At 38.9% G+C, this 20,068-nt stretch overlaps 3 protein-coding genes across 5 annotated transcripts; 2 read left to right on the forward strand and 1 right to left on the reverse strand.

Moving 5' to 3' along the window:
- The first annotated feature begins 3,552 nt into the window (after nucleotides 1-3,552).
- On the forward strand, nucleotides 3,553-5,054 carry LOC110451799 (uncharacterized protein DKFZp434B061-like). Its single transcript, XM_021499980.1, has 2 exons — nucleotides 3,553-3,564; nucleotides 4,329-5,054. The coding sequence occupies exons 1-2, from the start codon at nucleotides 3,553-3,555 to the stop codon at nucleotides 5,052-5,054; spliced, it is 738 nt and encodes a 245-aa protein (XP_021355655.1).
- Nucleotides 5,055-8,287: 3,233 nt separating this feature from the next.
- On the reverse strand, nucleotides 8,288-13,788 carry LOC110451793 (neurocalcin homolog). 3 transcript variants are annotated; one of them, XM_021499968.1, is made up of 3 exons: nucleotides 13,643-13,788; nucleotides 10,168-10,603; nucleotides 8,288-9,837 (listed from the first exon to the last, which is right to left on the reverse strand). In XM_021499968.1, exons 2-3 carry the CDS (start codon nucleotides 10,543-10,545, stop codon nucleotides 9,676-9,678), a joined length of 540 nt encoding a protein of 179 aa, XP_021355643.1. In that variant the 5' UTR covers nucleotides 10,546-10,603; nucleotides 13,643-13,788; the 3' UTR covers nucleotides 8,288-9,675. The 3 variants fall into 3 exon arrangements, with proteins under 3 accessions (XP_021355643.1, XP_021355644.1, XP_021355645.1); XM_021499969.1 differs by having other exon boundaries at nucleotides 13,590-13,788; XM_021499970.1 differs by lacking the exon at nucleotides 13,643-13,788 and adding an exon at nucleotides 13,488-13,580.
- A 2,370-nt stretch (nucleotides 13,789-16,158) lies between these two features.
- On the forward strand, nucleotides 16,159-19,211 carry LOC110451800 (proline-rich extensin-like protein EPR1). The gene is made up of 2 exons (XM_021499981.1): nucleotides 16,159-16,210; nucleotides 16,966-19,211. The coding sequence occupies exons 1-2, from the start codon at nucleotides 16,159-16,161 to the stop codon at nucleotides 19,209-19,211; spliced, it is 2,298 nt and encodes a 765-aa protein (XP_021355656.1).
- Nucleotides 19,212-20,068: the final 857 nt, after the last annotated feature.

Raw genomic sequence — 20,068 nt, forward strand, 5'->3', positions numbered from 1 at the left:
CTAGCAGCACTCAGTCGCGCGGAGCTGGAAGTAGTCGCGCCGATATGCGTAGACTTTTTGGGAGGAGGGTCGGGGTAGTTGGACATCTCTGATAGTTTGGTGAACTTGAAGCCTTTGCCTTTGGTGTCTCGCACGATAATACGGCCATCACGGGTGTATGCACGGTCAAAAGCACCAATACTTTTGAGATGTCGGGCCTTGGCAAATACAGCTGCACGCTGCTTGGTTAGTGCTTCATTAACATAGAATGGCGGTGGGACTGATGATGAAATGGATTCGGATGAGTCAGATTCCCTCCTTAAACCGAACACGGCAGATCTTGCCTGATATATCTCCGCTCGCGTGCGGTACGATATAAATCGCACGATGATGTCGCGTGCAGGGCGATCAGCGGAATAGGGCCCAGCTGGTACCCTGTGGGATCTACTAATGTCTTCCTTGGTCACCATTACACCCAATGAGTCGTTACATGCGCTTACAATTAAATCATCGGTATCTTCACCGCTACTTTCAGATATACCTCGAAATTTGAGACATGTTCTTCTAGAGTATTGTTCCGCGTCGTCTACTCGTTCCTCTAGGGCAGCTATTTTAGCAGCCATGTCCGATATACCAAGTTGCGCCATCAGCGCACTCTTAAAAAGTTTTGAGTCCATTAATTGGGTAACAACCTCCTGAATCAGTGAATGACAGCGGGGTCGTCAATGGATTGGATCGCCTCGACACCTTTACGAATCTTATTGGATAACACCGTAGCCATAATAACAATCTTGTAGATAGAGAAAATATATAATAATTGTTCGTCAAGATTCAAGATGGCGACCAACAATGTACACGATGACCAGACAAAAAACATCTATAAAGTCTCCAGAGCACACATTTGACATAAATCACTCAGATATCCTATGCATTTTTGTCTATAGATGGTACATGAAAGTCAAAGTATTGGAATGCACATACTCTTAGCCATTGATGGCGGTGATTCCACTTCGGATAAGGTCAGACCATTTTAACACGTCCTGGTCAGTCAACCGGATGTCAGTTTTTTTCGGGGTTTTCAATAGACCCTTCAGATAATGTATTGACTCCCTAAAATGATCTTTGACTCTTGACTCTTGAGTTCTGAGTATGAACCTGTCAAGTACCAGTGGTAGTGGTATATTACTGTCATGTGTACATGTTGATTACCAGTGGTAGTGGTATATTACTATTGTATATACCTTGAGTATCAGTTGAGTGGTATATTACTATTGTATATACCTTGAGTATCAGTGGAGTGGTATATTACTATTGTATATACCTTGAGCAACAGTGGAGTGGTATATTACTATATACGTTGAGTATCAGTGGAGTGGTATATTACTATTGTATATGCCTTGAGCAACAGTAGAGTGGTATATTACTATTGTAGATACCTTGAGCAACAGTGGAGTGGTATATTACTATCTTGGTTGAGTATCAGCGGAGTGTTATATTACTATATACGTTGAGTATCAGCGGAGTGGTATATTACTACGTTGATTATCAGTGGAGTGGTATATTACTATATACGTTGAGTATCAGCGGAGTGGAATATTACTATATACGTTGAGTATCAGCGGAGTGGTATATTACTATATACATTGAGTATCAGTGGAGTGGTATATTACAATATACGTTGATTATCAATGGAGTGGTATATTACTATATACGTTGAGTATCAGCGGAGTGGTATTTTACTATATACGTTGAGTATCAGCGGAGTGGTATATTAATATATACGTTGAGTATCAGCGGATTGGTATATTACTATATACGTTGAGTATCAGTGGAGTGGTATATTACTATATACGTTGAGTATCAGCGGAGTGGTATATTAATATATACGTTGCGTATCAGCGGATTGGTATATTACTATATACGTTGAGTATCAGCGGAGTGTTATATTACTATATACGTTGAGTATCAGCGGAGTGTTATATTACTATATACGTTGAGTATCAGCGGAGAGGTATATTAATATATACGTTGAGTATCAGCGGAGTGGTATATTAATATATACGTTGAGTATCAGTGGAGTGGTATATTACTATCTACCTTGAGTATCAGCGGAGTGGTATATTACTATACACGTTGAGTATCAGCGGAGTGGTATATTTCTATATACGGTGAGTATCAGTACAGTGGTATATATCAGTGGAGTGGTATATTACTATATACGTTGAGAATCAGCGGAGTGGTATATTACTATACACGTTGAGTATCAGCGGAGTGGTATATTACTATATACGTTGAGTATCAGCGGAGTGGTATATTACTATATACCTTGAGTATCAGTTGAGTGGTATATTACTTTATACGTTGAGTATCAGTGGAGTGGTATATTACTATATACGGTGAGTATCAGTGGAGTGGTTTATTACTATATACGTTGAGAATCAGTAGAGTGGTATATATCAGTGGAGTGGTATATTACTATATACGTTAAGTATCAGCGGAGTGGTATATTCCTATATATGTTGAGTATCAGCGGAGTGGTATATTACTAAATACGTTGAGTATCAGCATAGTGGTATATTACTATATACGTTGAGTATCAGCGGAGGGGTATATTACTATATACGTTGAGTATCAGTGGAGGGGCATATTACTATATACGTTGAGTATCAGCAGAGTGGTATATTACTATATACGTTGATTATCAGCGGAATGGTATATTACTATATACGTTGAGTATCAGTGGAGTGGTATATTACTATATACGTTGAGTATCAGTGGAGTGGTATATTACTATATACGTTGAGTATCAGTGGAGTGGTATATTACTATATACGTTGAGTATCAGTGGAGTGGTATATTACTATATACGTTGAGTATCAGCAGAGTGGTATATTACTATATACGTTGAGTATCAGCAGAGTGGTATATTACTATATACGTTGAGTATCAGTGATCTCTGTTGGTTGAAGTAATTAAGATCAACTGTGCAGTGATATTTCTATTAACACAAGAACAAATTCATTGGTTTTTTCTAGTCAATTTATTTAATATAGTTTCATTCCAACAACATAAATTATATATATGTATATTAAAGAAAGACAAAGTGTAAATATATCGTAACTTGTTATTTCTGTAACTACATCATCAAAACTACATTGGATGAATAGAGGACTATCTTATACAACTTATCTTATTTAGGTTACAACACAAACAAAACTACCAAACAACATTTTCATTTTCCTCAACAGTAAATTATTAGCCCTAATATTAGTGATGAAATAACTAGAATAACGTACATAATGTCTCATGACATGCTTTGACTTCCCATGGTTTTATAATATCATAAACTTTCCTATTTGCTTAAGCATTTGATTTAAGTCACTGTTGGCCTGGTTTAAGACTTGAGTCCTTACCATCAGTGACCACTATAAGGCATTGGGTGTTAAACAACACCAGTAGAACACAGCGATACAAAGTTAGCTGCCTGCTTTAGGGTCACAACTCCTCAAACCAGATCACATGACTTAATATGTCCAATCATAACTTTTTCATGTGTACATGAGATTATTAAGCATGAAAAAAAAGGTAATTGTACGGTATAATAACAAAATATCACATAAAAGTATAAATCAACTTTCGTCTCATTACAACAATATAACACTTATTAAAGCATCAAAGCATATTAATCACATTGTCACTATATAACACTGTTATATACATTGTCAGTCACCAACACATAAACAACTACTGGAGTCACCAACACACACACAACTCCTGGAGTCACCAACACACAAACAACTACTGGAGTCACCAACACACACACACAACTCCTGGAGTCACCAACATACAAACAACTACTCGAGTCACCAACACATAAACAACTACTGGAGTCACCAACACACAAACAACTCCTGGAGTCACCAACATACAAACAACTACTGGAGTCACCAACACACAAACAACTGCTTGAGTCACCAACACACAAACAACTACTCGAGTCACCAACACATAAACAACTACTCGAGTCACCAACACATAAACAACTACTGGAGTCACCAACACACACACAACTACTGGAGTCAACAACAAACACACAACTACTTGAGTCACCAACACACAAACAACTACTGGAGTCACCAACACACAAACAACTACTGGGGTCACCAACACACAAACAACTATTTGAGTCACCAACAAACTAACAACTACTGGAGTCACCAACACACAAACAACTACTTGAGTCAACAACAAACACACAACTACTGGGGTCACCAACACACAAACAACTACTGGAGTCACCAACACACACACAACTATTGGAGTCACCAACACACACACAACTACTCTAGTCACCAACACACAAACAACTACTCGAGTCACCAACACACAAACAACTACTGGAGTCAACAACAAACACACAACTACTGGGGTCAACAACACACAAACATCTACTGGAGTCACCAACACACACACAACTATTTGAGTCAACAACAAACACACAACTGCTGGGGTCACCAACACACAAACAACTCCGGGAGCCACCAACACACACACAACTATTTGAGTCAACAACACACAAACAACTACTGGAGTCACCAACACACACACAACTATTAGAGTCACCAACACACAAACAACTGCTTGAGTCACCAACACACAAACAACTACTTGAGTCACCAACACACAAACAACTACTCGAGTCACCAACACACAAACAACTACTGGAGTCACCAACACACAAACAACTGCTTGAGTCACCAACCCACAAACAACTACTTGAGTCACCAACACACACACAACTACTTGAGTCAACAACAAACACACAACTACTGGGGTCACCAACACCCAAACAACTACTGGAGTCACCAACACACAAACAACTATTTGAGTCACCAACAAACACACAACTACTGGGGTCACCAACACCCAAACAACTACTGGAGTCACCAACACACAAACAACTACTTGAGTCGCCAACACACAAACAACTACTTGAGTCACCAACACATAAACAACTACTGGAGCCGCCAACACACAAACAACTACTGAAGTCACCAACACAAACAACTGCTTGAGTCACCAACACACAAACAACTACTTGAGTCACCAACACACAAACAACTACTTGAGTCACCAACACATAAACAACTACTGGAGCCACCAACACACAAACAACTACTCGAGTCACCAACACACAAACAACTACTTGGGTCACCAACACAAAGAAAAGACCAGGAAGAAAAATGAACCAGATTTCATATTACACTGTACTAAAAATAAATCAGTTGTAGCAATGAAAAATATGACAAAATAAAAGGCAACAATACACACGGGTAATATTAAGTTGAATTTATCATACGAATATACTGATTGTAAAGAATGTCCTCTGTTCAATTTGATGACAACTACTGTTTGCTAATGAGATCGGAAATCTAGTACTAAACAATTGTACATGTGTAGGGTTTTCTACATTATTACATAAATATGGTAAAAAGTATTCAGAAACAATAGAATTAGTAAAAAAAAAAAAGGGCAGTTACTTATGATAACGCCAATACCAACTTATACATTCATAAGAACTTGTAATTCATGTATATTGTATTGAAATAGATGCACTTATTGTGAACAAGAACTGCTTGGCTAAGAATTTTGATTTAATATCAGGATTTTGTTATATAGATGTTTTACCATTGAGGACTAACTGAAAGTAGAGCTGTCACCGAGGGGTTGACTAGTATACCCCCTTACACTGCGTTGCGGGGGGTATAATAACACCAATGTGCATACTGTGAACAAAAGTTATATAAAAACGCTTTGGTTTCTTGTCAAATAACCTTTGGGAAATAGTAACAAAAATTAAACAGAAAATAAATTGTGTCTACATCGCAACTTAATAATTTCAGATTTAACAGTTAAAGGAATATCAATGACATTATAGTAAATTCCTAAGTCAATAATTTCAGATGAAACAGTTGAAGATAATATCAATGTTATCATAGTATATTCTGAAGTCACACCTCTGTTGTCTCTGGACAGCTTCGAACAGTGGTGCCTTATTTTACGATATCCTCGGTGCACAACTAAATAGGTATCTTCATATTAATTCCACAAAATAAACGTGTGTTAAGTATAAAGAAGAAATTAACATCACCCCTCAATGCTTCATGTAGGAAACATTCAGTTTTGTTCATTAAATCATTACAAAAATATCTTAAAGAGCAAGAGAAGTCAAGTAAACATGTGTCTACCTGTATAAGACTACCTATAGAACATATAGACCATCAGACTTAAACATCTCAGATGGAATTAACTCAGCTGAGACAAAGTTCCTCACATTTCTAATATAAAACAATAATTCCTTCAATAAGAACTTAATCTTTAAGCATCTAAGGACACCACTGACATTTCATAAATATTTGATCAGTTTAGATGTTTTGATAAAATTGTTGTGCAGATTTCCCCAGCAATAAAAAGTACTGAAATTCATTATATTAACAAAGTGTGCAAAGGTTTGGTTATTTGCACAAAACATGCAAACCAACAGATGGGCTGTAATATTTGTATGAAGTAAGGACAGATTTACTCTGGCCAACAGACGGGCTGTACTTTTTGTTTGAAGTCAGGACAGATTTACTCTCCCCCCCAGCCGGGCCCCCCCACCTGTTTGAAGTAAGGATAGATTTACTCTGGACTGACACATCACACAAGGTACAATCTGCATTCATTGAATTTATTAATGATTATATTAACAAAGTGTGCAAAGGTTTGGTTATTTGCACAAAACATGCAAACCAACAGATGGGCTTTAATATTTGTATGAAGTAAGGACAGATTTCCTCTGGACAACAGACGGGCTGCACTATTTGTTTGAAGAAAGGACAGATTTACTCAGGACAACAGATGGGCTGTAATATTTGTACGATGTAAGGACAGATTTACGCTGGACTGACACATCACACAAGGTTCAATCTGCATTCATTGAATTTATTAATGATTATATTAACAAAGTGTGCAAAGGTTTGGTTATTTGCACAAAACATGCAAACCAACAGATGGGCTTTAATATTTGTATGAAGTAAGAACAGATTTCCTCTGGACAACAGACAGGCTGTACTATTTGTATGAAGTAAGAACAGATTTACTCTGGAGAACAGACGGGCTGTACTTTTTGTTTGAAGTCAGGACAGATTTACTCTTGACAACAGATGGGCTGTTCTATTTGTATGAAGTAAGAACAGATTTACTCTGGTCAACAGACGGGCTGTACTTTTTGTTTGAAGTAAGGATAGATTTACTCTGGACAACATATGGGCTGTAATATTTGTATGAAGTAAGGGCAGATTTACTCTGGAGAACAGACGGGCTGTAATATTTGTACGATGTAAGGACAGATTTACGCTGGACAACAGACGGGCTGTGCTATTTGTTTGAAGTAAGGGCAGATTGACTCTGGACAACAGAGGGGCTGTAATATTTGTACGATGTAAGGACAGATTTACGCTGGACTGACACATCACACAAGGTACAATCTGCATTCATTGAATTTATTAATGATTTATTATATTTCATTTTCTAGTATAACACGGTACCAAGTCTTATGTATAAATCAGAAGTAAAAGATGTAACATTAGCCTAATGACGTCTACTTTAACAATGACGAGGTCTAGACATCTGTATCATATTGCATTGTCAACAATTTTGAGCATCACAACAGTTTAATGAAAACCACATATCCTATTCTAGCTGCTGCTTTAGGTAAAATTTTCAACAGCAACAGAGAAAAAACACAAAATCAACTTTACATGTATGTACCTGTATGTACAGGTACATACAGGTTACAAGTTTGATACAAAACAATATATTCACTAACAATGTAACAACATCTAAGTCGGGGCACAAAACAGCTAGATTACTTTACACAGTAAATTATGATCAGCAATTATTTATATTAACAAAGTGTGCAAAGGTTTGGTTATTTGCACAAAACATGCAAACCACCAGATGGGCTGTAATATTTGTACGATGTAAGGACAGATTTACGCTGGACTGACACATCACACAAGGTACAATCTGCATTCATTGAATTTATTAATGATTATATTAACAAAGTGTGCAAAGGTTTGGTTATTTGCACAAAACATGCAAACCAACAGATGGGCTGTACTATTTGTACGAAGTAATGACAGATTTACGCTGGACTGACACATCACACAAGGTACAATCTGCATTCATTGAATTTATTAATGATTATATTAACAAAGTGTGCAAAGGTTTGGTTATTTGCACAAAACATGCAAACCACCAGATGGGCTGTAATATTTTTATGAAGTAAGGACACATTTACTCTGGAAAACAGACGGGCTGTACTATTTGTATGAAGTAAGGGCAGATTGACTCTGGACAACAGAGGGGCTGTAATATTTGTACGAAGTAAGGACAGATTTACTCTGGACTGACACATCACACAAGGTTCAATCTGCATTCATTGAATTTATTAATGACTTATTATATTACATTTTCTAGTATAACACGGTACCAAGTCTTATGTATAAATCAGAAGTAAAAGATGTAACATTAGCCTAATGACGTCTACTTTAACAATGACGAGGTCTAGACATCTGTATCATATTGCATTGTCAACAATTTTGAGCATCACAACAGTTTAATGAAAACCACATATCCTATTCTAGCTGCTCCTTTAGGTAAAATTTTCAACAGCAACAGAGAAAAAACACAAAATCAACTTTACATGTATGTACCTGTATGTACAGGTACATACAGGTTACAAGTTTGATACAAAACAATATATTCACTAACAATGTAACAACATCTAAGTCGGGGCACAAAACAGCTAGATTACTTTACACAGTAAATTATGATCAGCAATTATTTGGTTTGAGACAGAATCTTGGTTATGGGTGTAGTTCAAACTTTATACAGAACACATTTTAAAATGTTCAACAAGAACTATTGCTTTATCTATACATCCACCATGTTTCTACAACTCGAGATCATAAATCAGATCAATAACAAAGGTTTCTACATTACCTTAAAAAGGTTTTTATCAAAACATAAATTTAGAACTTGTCCATCGTACAATAGAGCATTATATGTATTGGAACGAGATGGGAAACCAATGTTTATGTAATTAGGTGGGGGTTTGGATAAGTGCTACTTTACACTGAGCAGAAGACTTGTAGTTAATGACAGACTGACTTTTGATTTTTGTAAGAACGTAATTAACACTAATTGAGCTAAGTCATTGTACATAGACCTGGTATGTTACTGTCCGAATTCCTCCTGACCTTGTAAGGCACTTAAAAACCAGTATTGATTTCACATGACTGAGCTTCAGATGATGATCATTTCTATTGGAAACTTTACTTATCATATATATAGGTAGTATCAAGTTCCAATTACATCATCCATGTATTGTACCGAGAACACTATATACATGTAACAGCATTGATATCTATTTCAATGTTCTTTGCATACCCCAGTAATACATAACTTTAAATGGTTAGAGACAGTATTTGTGGACTCTATGAAGAGATAAATTTGACTAAAAAATGTCTATATAAAAAAAATTGAAAGACAAATTCATAAATTTGTGTAATTTGCTAAATCTACTTATCTCTATATATTTCAAATGACCCATCTAACCCTATCAAAATTAAATGGTAGTGTAGCCACTGGCTATGCTATCATCTGTACAATAGTGGGATCATTCCTGGCTCCCTCTATAAATTCTTCCTGTGACAGCTGTCCATCAGCATTCTTGTCCATCGTATCGAAAATCTTGTCTGTACGTTCTTCTGCTGCAGACTTGTCACCATTACCCACCATCTTGTATATGGCCTATAAAGGAGAAACATTCACAACCATAGAATGTAAGTGTACTATTCAGGGGCGTCAAATTAATGGCTAGTATTAAGTGACATGAATAGTAGAGTCTTGTATTCAGGACACAAAACTGACATCCAGTAGGTACAGTAACAGGAGAAAACAGATGTCATATTGCAACAAGAAACAAGGTCAATAAACCATAAAGGAAAACAGAATTATTTCCCATAAGTCCGTTCCAAACGATGCAAACATCCAAGTTATATTATTTCTTAAACCAAATAAGACACAAAAAATAGATATAACTAGTCGTGCGTTGAAGTGAGAGGATCCTATGTAACTTACCTGTATGATTTCTATCATCTCTTCTCGAGAAACATAACCATTACTGTCGATGTCATACATTCTGAACGCCCATCTCAGCTTCTGATCACTGCGTCCACGACTTTTCACACTCAGTGCACACATGAACTCTCTGAAGTTTATAACACCATCACCATTGGCATCGAACGTCCTAAAGGCTTGTGCAGCAAAGTCCTCCCCATCGCCTTCTGGGAAACAGTTGGAGTATATGGTGGTGAAGTTGTCTATAGTGAGGTGGCCACTAGGATAGTCCTGACGGAAGTTTTTGTACCAGTCATGCAGCTCCTTCTCGGAGAAGTGTGTGTTGATCTGAAGGTCTGTGAGCTCTTTAGGGCGCAGCTTACTAGTGCTGTGACCCATACTGTAGTCTTACAGAAATAGGTCTACACAGGAGGTCACCTTATCTATTTGAAACAATCTGAAAAAATACAAAAGTTACATCGTCACAAACAAGCAAAAGGAAGGTCTACTAGCATACAGTTTGTAATAGGAAGTAGTACCGTAAACAGAATATGTTCTTTTTGCTGGGGTCGAACCCATGACCACAGACGTAGTCCCTCATGCCATAGCTATTAATACTGAAAAAAACTTAGCACGTAGAATAAATCAACCAATTAAAACAAGTGGTTTATGCACAAAGTGCAGTGTTCCAGTATATACTGTGCAACAGGAGACTGAGAAATGCAACAGCCAGACCAAGGTTTGAACCTAGGACCCTCCGAACCCGGGACCCTCTACCAATTGAGATACCTGTTCGCAGATGATCAACCCAGTCCTGCTCAGCTACATTCCTCCTTCCGTTCTTTAAGTCTTCTACCCCAAAGACATAACTATTTAAAACTCAGGTTCAGATATTATTTTGCTTGCATTCACCCTGAGTTTCAAACAAGCGTTGGCAAGCCCAATTTTGTTACAGGAGAAAGAGAAATGCAACAGCCAGACCGGGATTCGAACATGGGACCCTCCAAACTCTAGATGGACGCTCTACTAATTGAGCTACACCTGGTCACAGGCGATCGACCCAGTCCAGCTCTGCTACAACTGTTAACCCTTTAAATAATCATGGTTATCCCTTATTCAAAATGTCAGACATCTCCTTTAAGCATACTGTATTTTGAGAACATTTTTATCTGAAATATTTGTCACATAATGGTGTAATCCAACTTCACTCATGAAGCGTCTGCAACGTTTGTCAGCATCCTATCTACATCCGGGGTATTGTTAAGGTCGGAAATAGGGTTCTCGATAACTGCCGCAATTTGAGTATCGGAGGTAGTTATCCACAGTATGTGAAAAAATACCAATTAATTTTTGTTTTCTCCAATAAAAACACATTTTTATGAATGACTTGTACTTCAAAGTTGCCTGTATGATTTCAATATATATATCGTGAATTGTGTGAGGTGAGAACATGTACCCGACAACAATAGTGTTGCGAAAGTCTATCCAGTAAACAGACATAACTTTACAAGCATAACTAAAATACTAAAATATCCAAAGTTCTCAATAAAATCCATGTAGATTATAAGTCTTGTAAATATGTTCAATATAAACTGCAATTACAAATTAATAAAAATATCAATATTTAAAGACAATGCATCCATATATAGACAGAATACAATATATATTGAAAAGTAAACAGTTACATAGATACAATGTTGATGAAAATTGTTGTTAGGCGGGAGGTATATAACTACATGTACTGATCTTGTGAACATTAAGAACCTAAAAACATTTCCACAATGACTATTTTAAGGAGATTCAATTATATTTTCTTGAATTAAATTTCTGATCTCTATCATTGCAGGAAAAACATGTTTGAAGCTTAGACTGTCGATAACTGCCTCCATTGCTCTACTTTCATCGCCAAGCAACTTCAACCAATCAGAAGTTAGAATTACATTAATACAGTGCCAATATTGCGTTATATGACATCACTTTTCGTGTTGTCTGTGGTTAACTTAGGTTATAGTACGATATTACCTGTAAAAGTCTAGCATTCAGGGAATAGCCAAAATAAAATTATATGGATATAGCCCATAGACATCCATTGTAATAATTAATCTGTAATAATTACTTTGTTGTTTTTAAATTCTTTTTATTGGGTTGATATCTAGAAGTCCCTGCCCCATCAAACAAATTAAAACAAGATAATCAGTTATTTTAAGCGCAAGCCTATACATGCTGTTCATAGTGGATGTATGCATATATATTCCAAAGATATTTAGATCGATAGAATTTAACTTTTTGTGATTTGAAAAGCAGACAATTCAAGTTGGCCAAATATTGTTCTATTTTCAGTACAATAAATTAGTCCTTCAACTTTTATAGTACATACTAGGGGAATATGATAACAGGAGAGAGGTTCTATGTTTAGACAGTTTTCTCCCCTTTTTGAGGAGGAGACCTAGACCACAGGGACCTGAGAATTTGTCACAGCTATATTTGGACCTAAACTAAGGTGTTTAGAGTAATTTTTACACGTTTGTGGGGTCACGTATATTATCATCAATGGGGTGACTTTTTACCGAAAATCAATCTAAACCCCCTAAAACGTGTAAAATTACTCTGAACACCTAGTTTAGGTCCAAATATAGATGTAACAAATTCTCAGGTCCCTGTGACCTGGACTGGAACAGAGAAACACGAAAAATGTGAATTGATTACCAAACTTTGCTAACAAAATCTTTAAATAGGTGGAATGGGTTTATATATACAGATAATTAGTCAATAGGTATATATATACAAGATAGATAGTCAATGGGTATATATATACAGATAATTAGTCAATGGGTATATATATACAGATAATTAGTCACAAAGTCTTACAAAGGATTTTTACCCAAGCTAGTTCAACACATTTTGCTATATAATTATTATTATTAGCTCACCTGTAGATTTCTAGATACTGTGCAGGTGAGTAACACATACAAGATACAAGAATTTGTATTTAGAGTCGTGTTTGTAACAATGCAACTTTAGCTCAGAAGAGCTAATCTAACGACTATATCACAATCAATACACCATATAAATTAATTTCACAGACGTTTCAGTCTAATGTACATATATGCCAATATGGCAAAAACTAAAAATTGACAGAATACATGCTAATATAGCATAATCTAAAACAAACATTTATGAAACAATGATTAGGAATTAACAGCATAAAAAGAATTACACAAAAGAAATTAAGCAGCACTAAGAACTAAAACTTATATATGACAACTATTTCTGGAGCAATAAAACGAAAACTAAGAGCCAAAAAATCAATTTTTCTACAGATGATATGGTGGAACATGTACAGATGGGACCATCCCAGGTGTGGACCTTCACATCTCCGCACTTCGTTTGGAAGACTGTTCCACACCCGGGTCGCCTCAAACGAGAAAGGTTTCTGCCCATACCTGGTAGTTTTACAGATGGGATACCAAATGTATACAGTATACTGTACACATACAGGTACGATGTTCCTTCTTGCCGAGAAAGGGTTGCGCGTAAGACAAAGCAGCTTTAACAACTAATCAAGTTACGTTCACGGACTTTCTCTGCCTGAATTCCTCTGTTTTTAGGAAAATCCCAAATAATAACACTATTTTGCTATTTTTAGAACGCGTCATCGACTGAGGACGCTCAAGTAGACCTACTACAATCAATCGTTAAAACTCGTATTCCGACCCAACCCCATGCCAGACCGCGCGATCCAAAATCTGCGGCGTAACCTTATTATGGAAACAGAACTTATCATAATATTCCAAAAAAATAAAATAAAATAAGAATGACACTAGAAGAAGCATGATGCAAAACTGTTATACAATTATTTCTTACCATTTTCTTCGACTTGGTAAGAGCACAACCAGCTATATTGTAAGTATATGTGTGACGATTCTCGATTACTTTTACCGTACGTACTCTGCCATCTTTATCAGCTGCGCTATAAGCGTTTATACACTTAGTTATTATACATTCTGTCTAATACTTTGCAGTAATCCCAGTCAATAACATGATTTTCCTATATAGCATGGTCTGTGATTGCCGATTTTTTGACCTGGTATTCCGCTTTTTGGGGTAAATTTGTTTCTGTATCTTTCCGGGGTTCACAGAGTCGGAATTCCAAACATCTTTAGTATCTCAGATATAGGACGCGTCAAAGTTCTGTGCACGCATTCTGCTACGTTTAACGCGTTTTTATCCTTAGGATGTACAAGGTTATTGTGAAGTGTTTTGTGGGTGTTAACGGCTGCTGCTATGCCACAGCCGCTATATACTCTCTTGATCATTTCGGATATTAGTATATGAGATGACATCCTGACTTTTCATTGTGCTCTTATCCTTGATTGGCATTTCTTGTTCTTTACTTTGATGTGATTCTGCTGTTGTATTCCTTTGGATTTGTGAGGCTTTATCACATATGTTAAGCAACGTGCGTACTGCGCCCAACGTATGGATGGTGAGATTTGGTGTTCAGATATTGGTCCGTAGGGGTCTTTTAATAGACCACTACCTTCACGGTCCGTTAGATATCCAGGGGTTACGCTCAACTACGCCTAGGCACACCTGGAATATGTCATAGCAAAATTCAGGAGGTACACCTCTGAGAAGTCAAACATTTCCTGTATTAAACTTTTTTTCTTATCTTGAATTTTGGAAAAAGGAGTTAATGGCATAGTAGAAAATACAAAAATACATATGTCCGTGTGTTCGTTTTTGTGCTATGATCGGTCAAAGATACCAATTTAACACAACATGTGATTTAAGGTGTTTTTTTGGGGTTTTGACCATTTGCGGAACAAATTCATACAATTTCTTCCAAGTGTGTTATCAGATATGTATGAATGTTTGTAGAATTGATAAAAATATTATTTTCTTTTACATTATGGAAGTAAAATTTCTTAATCTTATTCTTTTAACTCAGAAAGCCGATTTTAGTTACCCCTACCCCCTATTTTTTAATGAAAAAATACTATTTTTTTACCATTTTTTGCAGATTAAACGCTTGATTCATTAAATATTATAAAAAGTTCTGGTATTAAACTTTTTTTAATATTTAATGAATTAAAAGAAAATGTGTTTTTACCTCTTTCTAAAACATCCACAAAAATGGGGGGTCGGTGTGCTTCTTTTTTTGTCCCATTATCATTTGTGTTATTTTTTACCTTTTTCGGGGTCAAAAATCAAAAGTGCTTCAGTTACACTAAAATTTTGTTTTTTTATCAATAATGTATAATTTTCAAGTTTATTGCATATTTTTTTTATCATATTAAACATTATAAAGTTGTACAGCAAAATAGAACCTGATATAATTAAAAATGGCGACACAATGACAACTTAAGTGATCAATCTAGTGTCTAAAAAGGTGAATTTTTTGCCTTTTTTGAAGCCCAAGAAATTCACATTAATACACATTTTCAAAATGGCCGCCGAATAGGTATTCTTTTTAAATTCTCGTAAAAAAAGTGCTACAAACAACAGACATCTAGTTTTTTGACATGTTTTTCAAATGCGTGTTTGCTAATAAACTTGATCATAATTTGTTAAATATTACAAAAACCCGTTACACCAGATCAAAACGAGACTTGAACGTGATTGAAACCTCAGAAGAGTACATCCTTAAAGGTAAGCGGCTAGCTCTTTAATTGGTCTCGGGTAAAAAAAAAATACTGTCCAATCGCTGGGCTAATGACTGTCCTTTGAATATTACAGAGGAGCGACACAAAACTTCAGAATAAATTAAGTTTACCGTTACACGGCCGCAACATTCGATGTACATCCTGTGGCGCGGAGAGCGTAGGTTAGCGTAATCCCATATAGTTTCGAGGATTGGTTTCGTTGCATTTCTTTACCAACAGAGTGGCTAGGAATGGCTTCGTGCCGTTGGTTTCTCCCTCGCGTGTGAATTTGATGCTGTTTGTGACATATATGGTGTTGATATGGTTGTTCATATCCTCCTATGGCCCTTTCATGATTATAAATAGCATGGCGTTCTTACACTCTATGGAGGCAGTGGTTATTGATTCGTGCTCCAGATGTAATTAACAAATTGGCCACAATGGGAGACACTGGTCTACCCATAGCAGCGCTGAATTAAGTGTTGCTGATAGATGGTATCTCAGAAACATAAATATGTAGTTGTCCGCACATATTCCAGTAAATCCATGACGTCTGAATCTGGAGATTTGTGTTTTAGGCCAGAATCTGCTAATTCTAAGCATCTTTGAATCATTCTAAGAGCATCGTCAATTGTAGGTAAAGAGAGAGAGGGCATCATGAGAAATGAATCCAAAGTCTCTCTGAATCAGGATCGTGGACAAAGTTTCCGCGAAATGTTTAGTTCTTGCAACTGACATGTTGTTCCGATTTACCGACCAGCGGTATAAGAATGTTTGTTAAAGAAAAGCGTAGCGTAGCGTTTTGTTGGTTTGACTTGTCATTTCGTACATGTATAACAACTACATGGTTTTGGCGATTTTATATTTTGGTATCTCGTACATGTTTTGTACACCTTTGTGTACATACCCTTCGCCGGCCGTACGTACCGTACTAGTCGTTGAAACGTCACCCAAATACTTAGATGGTTGTGCTACATGGTCCTTCTACCATTCACGCCAAACACTGGCAATACCTGATTTCTACTGTCCTTTCATAGTCCAAAAAAACATACAAAACCTGGCTCTTCGAAAGGCTTCTCAGAATTGCCCAGGTTTCAACATCATCAACCATGACCCGCTCCACTATGACTCATTTTCTGACTTTTGGTACGTAAGGAATCGTGTCATACTTTAGTTTTGCTCAAAACCCCAATACCACTACTCACACCACCACTCACACCACTACTCACACAGCCACTCACACAGCGACTCACACCACTACTCACACAGCCACTCGCACAGCCACTCACACCACTACTCACCCCACCACTCACACAGCTACTCACACCCCCACTCACACCACTACGCACACAGCCACTCACCCAGCCACTCACACCACTACTCACACCACCCCTCACACAGCTACTCACCCCCCCCCTCACACCACCACTCACACAGCCTCTCACACCACTACTCACACAGCCACTCGCACAGCCACTCACACCACTACTCACACCACCGCTCACACCACTACTCACACAGCCACTCACACAGCCCCTCACACCACTACTCACACCACCACCCACACAGCTACTCACACCACCACTCACACCACTACACACACAGCCACTCACACAGCCACTCCCACCACCACTCACACAGCCACTCACACCGCCACTCACACCACCACTCACCCAGCCACTCACACAGCCACTCACACAGCCACCCACACCACTACTCACACAGCCACTCGCACAGCCACTCACACCACTACTCACCCAGCCCCTCACACAGCCACTCACACCACTACACACACAGCCACTCACACAGCCACTCCCACCACCACTCACACCACCACTCACACTACCCCTCACACCACCCCTCACACAGCCACTCACACAGCCACCCACACCACTACTCACACAGCCACTCGCACAGCCACTCACACCACTACTCACACCACCACCCACACAGCCACTCACACCACCACTCACACAACAACTCACACCACCACTCACACCACAACTCACACCACCACTCACACCACCACTCACACTACCCCTCACACCACCACTCACACAGCCACTCACACCACTACTCACACAGTCACTCACACCACCACTCACACAGTCACTCACACCACCACTCACACCTCCACTCACACCACTACTCACACCACCACTCACACCACAACTCACACCACCACTCACACCACCACTCACACAGCCCCTCACACCACCACTCACACCACCACTCACACTACTACTCACACCACCACTCACACAGCCACTCACACAACAACTCACACCACTACTCACACAACCACTCACACAGCCACTCACACAGCCACTCACACCACCACCCACACAACAACTCACACCACCACTCACACCACAACTCACACCACCACTCACACCACCACTCACACCACTACTCACACCACCACTCACACCACTACTCACACAGCCACTCACACCACCACTCACACAGCCACTCACACAGCCGCTCACACCACCACTCACCCCACCACTCCCACAACAACTCACACCACCACCCACCCAGTCACTCACCCCACCACTCACCCAGCCACTCACACAGCCACTCCCACAGCCACTCACACAGCAACTCACACAACAACTCACCCCATTACTCACACCACAACCCACACCCCCACTCACACAACAACCCACACCATTACTCACACAGCCACTTACACCACCACTCACACAGCCTCTCACACCACCACTCACCCAGCCACTCACACCCCCACCCACACCGCCACTCACACCCCCACCCACACCGCCACTCACACCACTCCCCGCACAGCCACTCACACCACTGCTCACACAGTCACTCACACCACCACTCACACAACAACTCACACCATTACTCACACAACAACTCACACCATTACTCACACCACAACTCACACCACCACTCACACCACCACTCACACTACTACTCACACCACCACTCACACAGCCACTCACACCACTACTCACACCACCACTCACACCACTACTCACACCGCCACTCACACACCCACTCACACCACCACTCACACACACACTCCCCCCCCCCCTCACACCACTACTCACACAGCCACTCACACAGCCACTCACACCACCACTCACACACCCACTCACACCACCACTCACACACACACTCACACCACCACTCACACCACTACTCACACAGCCACTCACACAGCCACTCACACCACTACTCACACAGCCACTTACACCACCACTCACACAGCCACTCACACCGATACTCACACCGTCACTCACACATCCACTCACACCACTACTCACACCACCACTCACACATCCACTCACACCACCACTTACACCACCACCACTTACACCACCACCACCACCACCACTCACACAGCCACTCACACCACCACTCACACAACACTCACACAGCCACTATTTATGAACACAATTTACTTTCTCACGCACCCATCAAAACTTTATCATCCTACGCCTCACAACTGTTGACACACCAGAGTTCCTCTATATTGATGGCAATCTATACCACACCCAATTGTCACACTCTCAACTTCCCACATGCGCACTTACTACTTTCTACCGAATATGTCGTTCACTTTGCTTTATCTTCTTTTGTCAAATCATCTTGTATTTCGGCGATTATCTTCAACATCAACAACAACAACATCAACAACAACATCAACAACAACAAAGAGTGTGTGAAGTCCCGTTGAGACTTAATGTTTGTTGAGAATTTACTGTTCCTGTATAAATGGAGTGTCAACATATAACCTACTTCTTATTGAGTACTTAACATAATCTCCTTGGTTCCTTACGATTGTCTGAATGGACAAATGGTACTTTTGCCTTGTTCGAATACCTTGTCGATGTTCTGTCAGGTCTGATACATTTTACGTTCCTCCTAGACAAGTACAAAAAGAATATTTAACACATTTCTATTCTCCATTGTCCTCAGTAAAGAAAATGCCTCTCCTCATTCCTCCTTGTATGGTGACACTGTGCTCATTCTTCCTTGTATGGTGACACTATGCTCATTCTTCCTTGTATGGTGACACTCTCCTCATTCTTCCTTGTATGGTGACACTATGCTCATTCTTCCTTGTATGATGACACTATGCTCATTCTTCCTTGTATGGTAACACTATGCTCATTCTTCCTTGTATGATGACACTATGCTCATCCTTCCTTGTATGGTGACACTATGCTCATTCTTCCTTGTATGGTGACACTGTGCTCGTTTTCGGAAGTATCGGCTACTGATACGAGGTTACATCTCCATGTATA

The sequence above is a fragment of the Mizuhopecten yessoensis genome, unplaced genomic scaffold, assembly GCF_002113885.1.
Source record: "Mizuhopecten yessoensis strain PY_sf001 unplaced genomic scaffold, ASM211388v2 scaffold6205, whole genome shotgun sequence".
Taxonomy (NCBI): Eukaryota; Metazoa; Mollusca; class Bivalvia; order Pectinida; family Pectinidae; genus Mizuhopecten; species Mizuhopecten yessoensis.

Excerpts from the sequence above, each read along its gene's own strand:
- LOC110451793 (XM_021499968.1), bottom strand. The coding sequence starts at position 10,545 with ATGGGTCACAGCACTAGTAAGCTGCGCCCTAAAGAGCTCACAGACCTT. Across the intron at positions 9,838-10,167 it reads AGATGATAGAAATCATACAG|GCCATATACAAGATGGTGGG; the intron begins GTAAGTTACATA and ends TCTCCTTTATAG.
- LOC110451800 (XM_021499981.1), top strand. The coding sequence starts at position 16,159 with ATGGCGTTCTTACACTCTATGGAGGCAGTGGTTATTGATTCGTGCTCC. Across the intron at positions 16,211-16,965 it reads TATTGATTCGTGCTCCAGAT|TTTTGCTCAAAACCCCAATA; the intron begins GTAATTAACAAA and ends GTCATACTTTAG.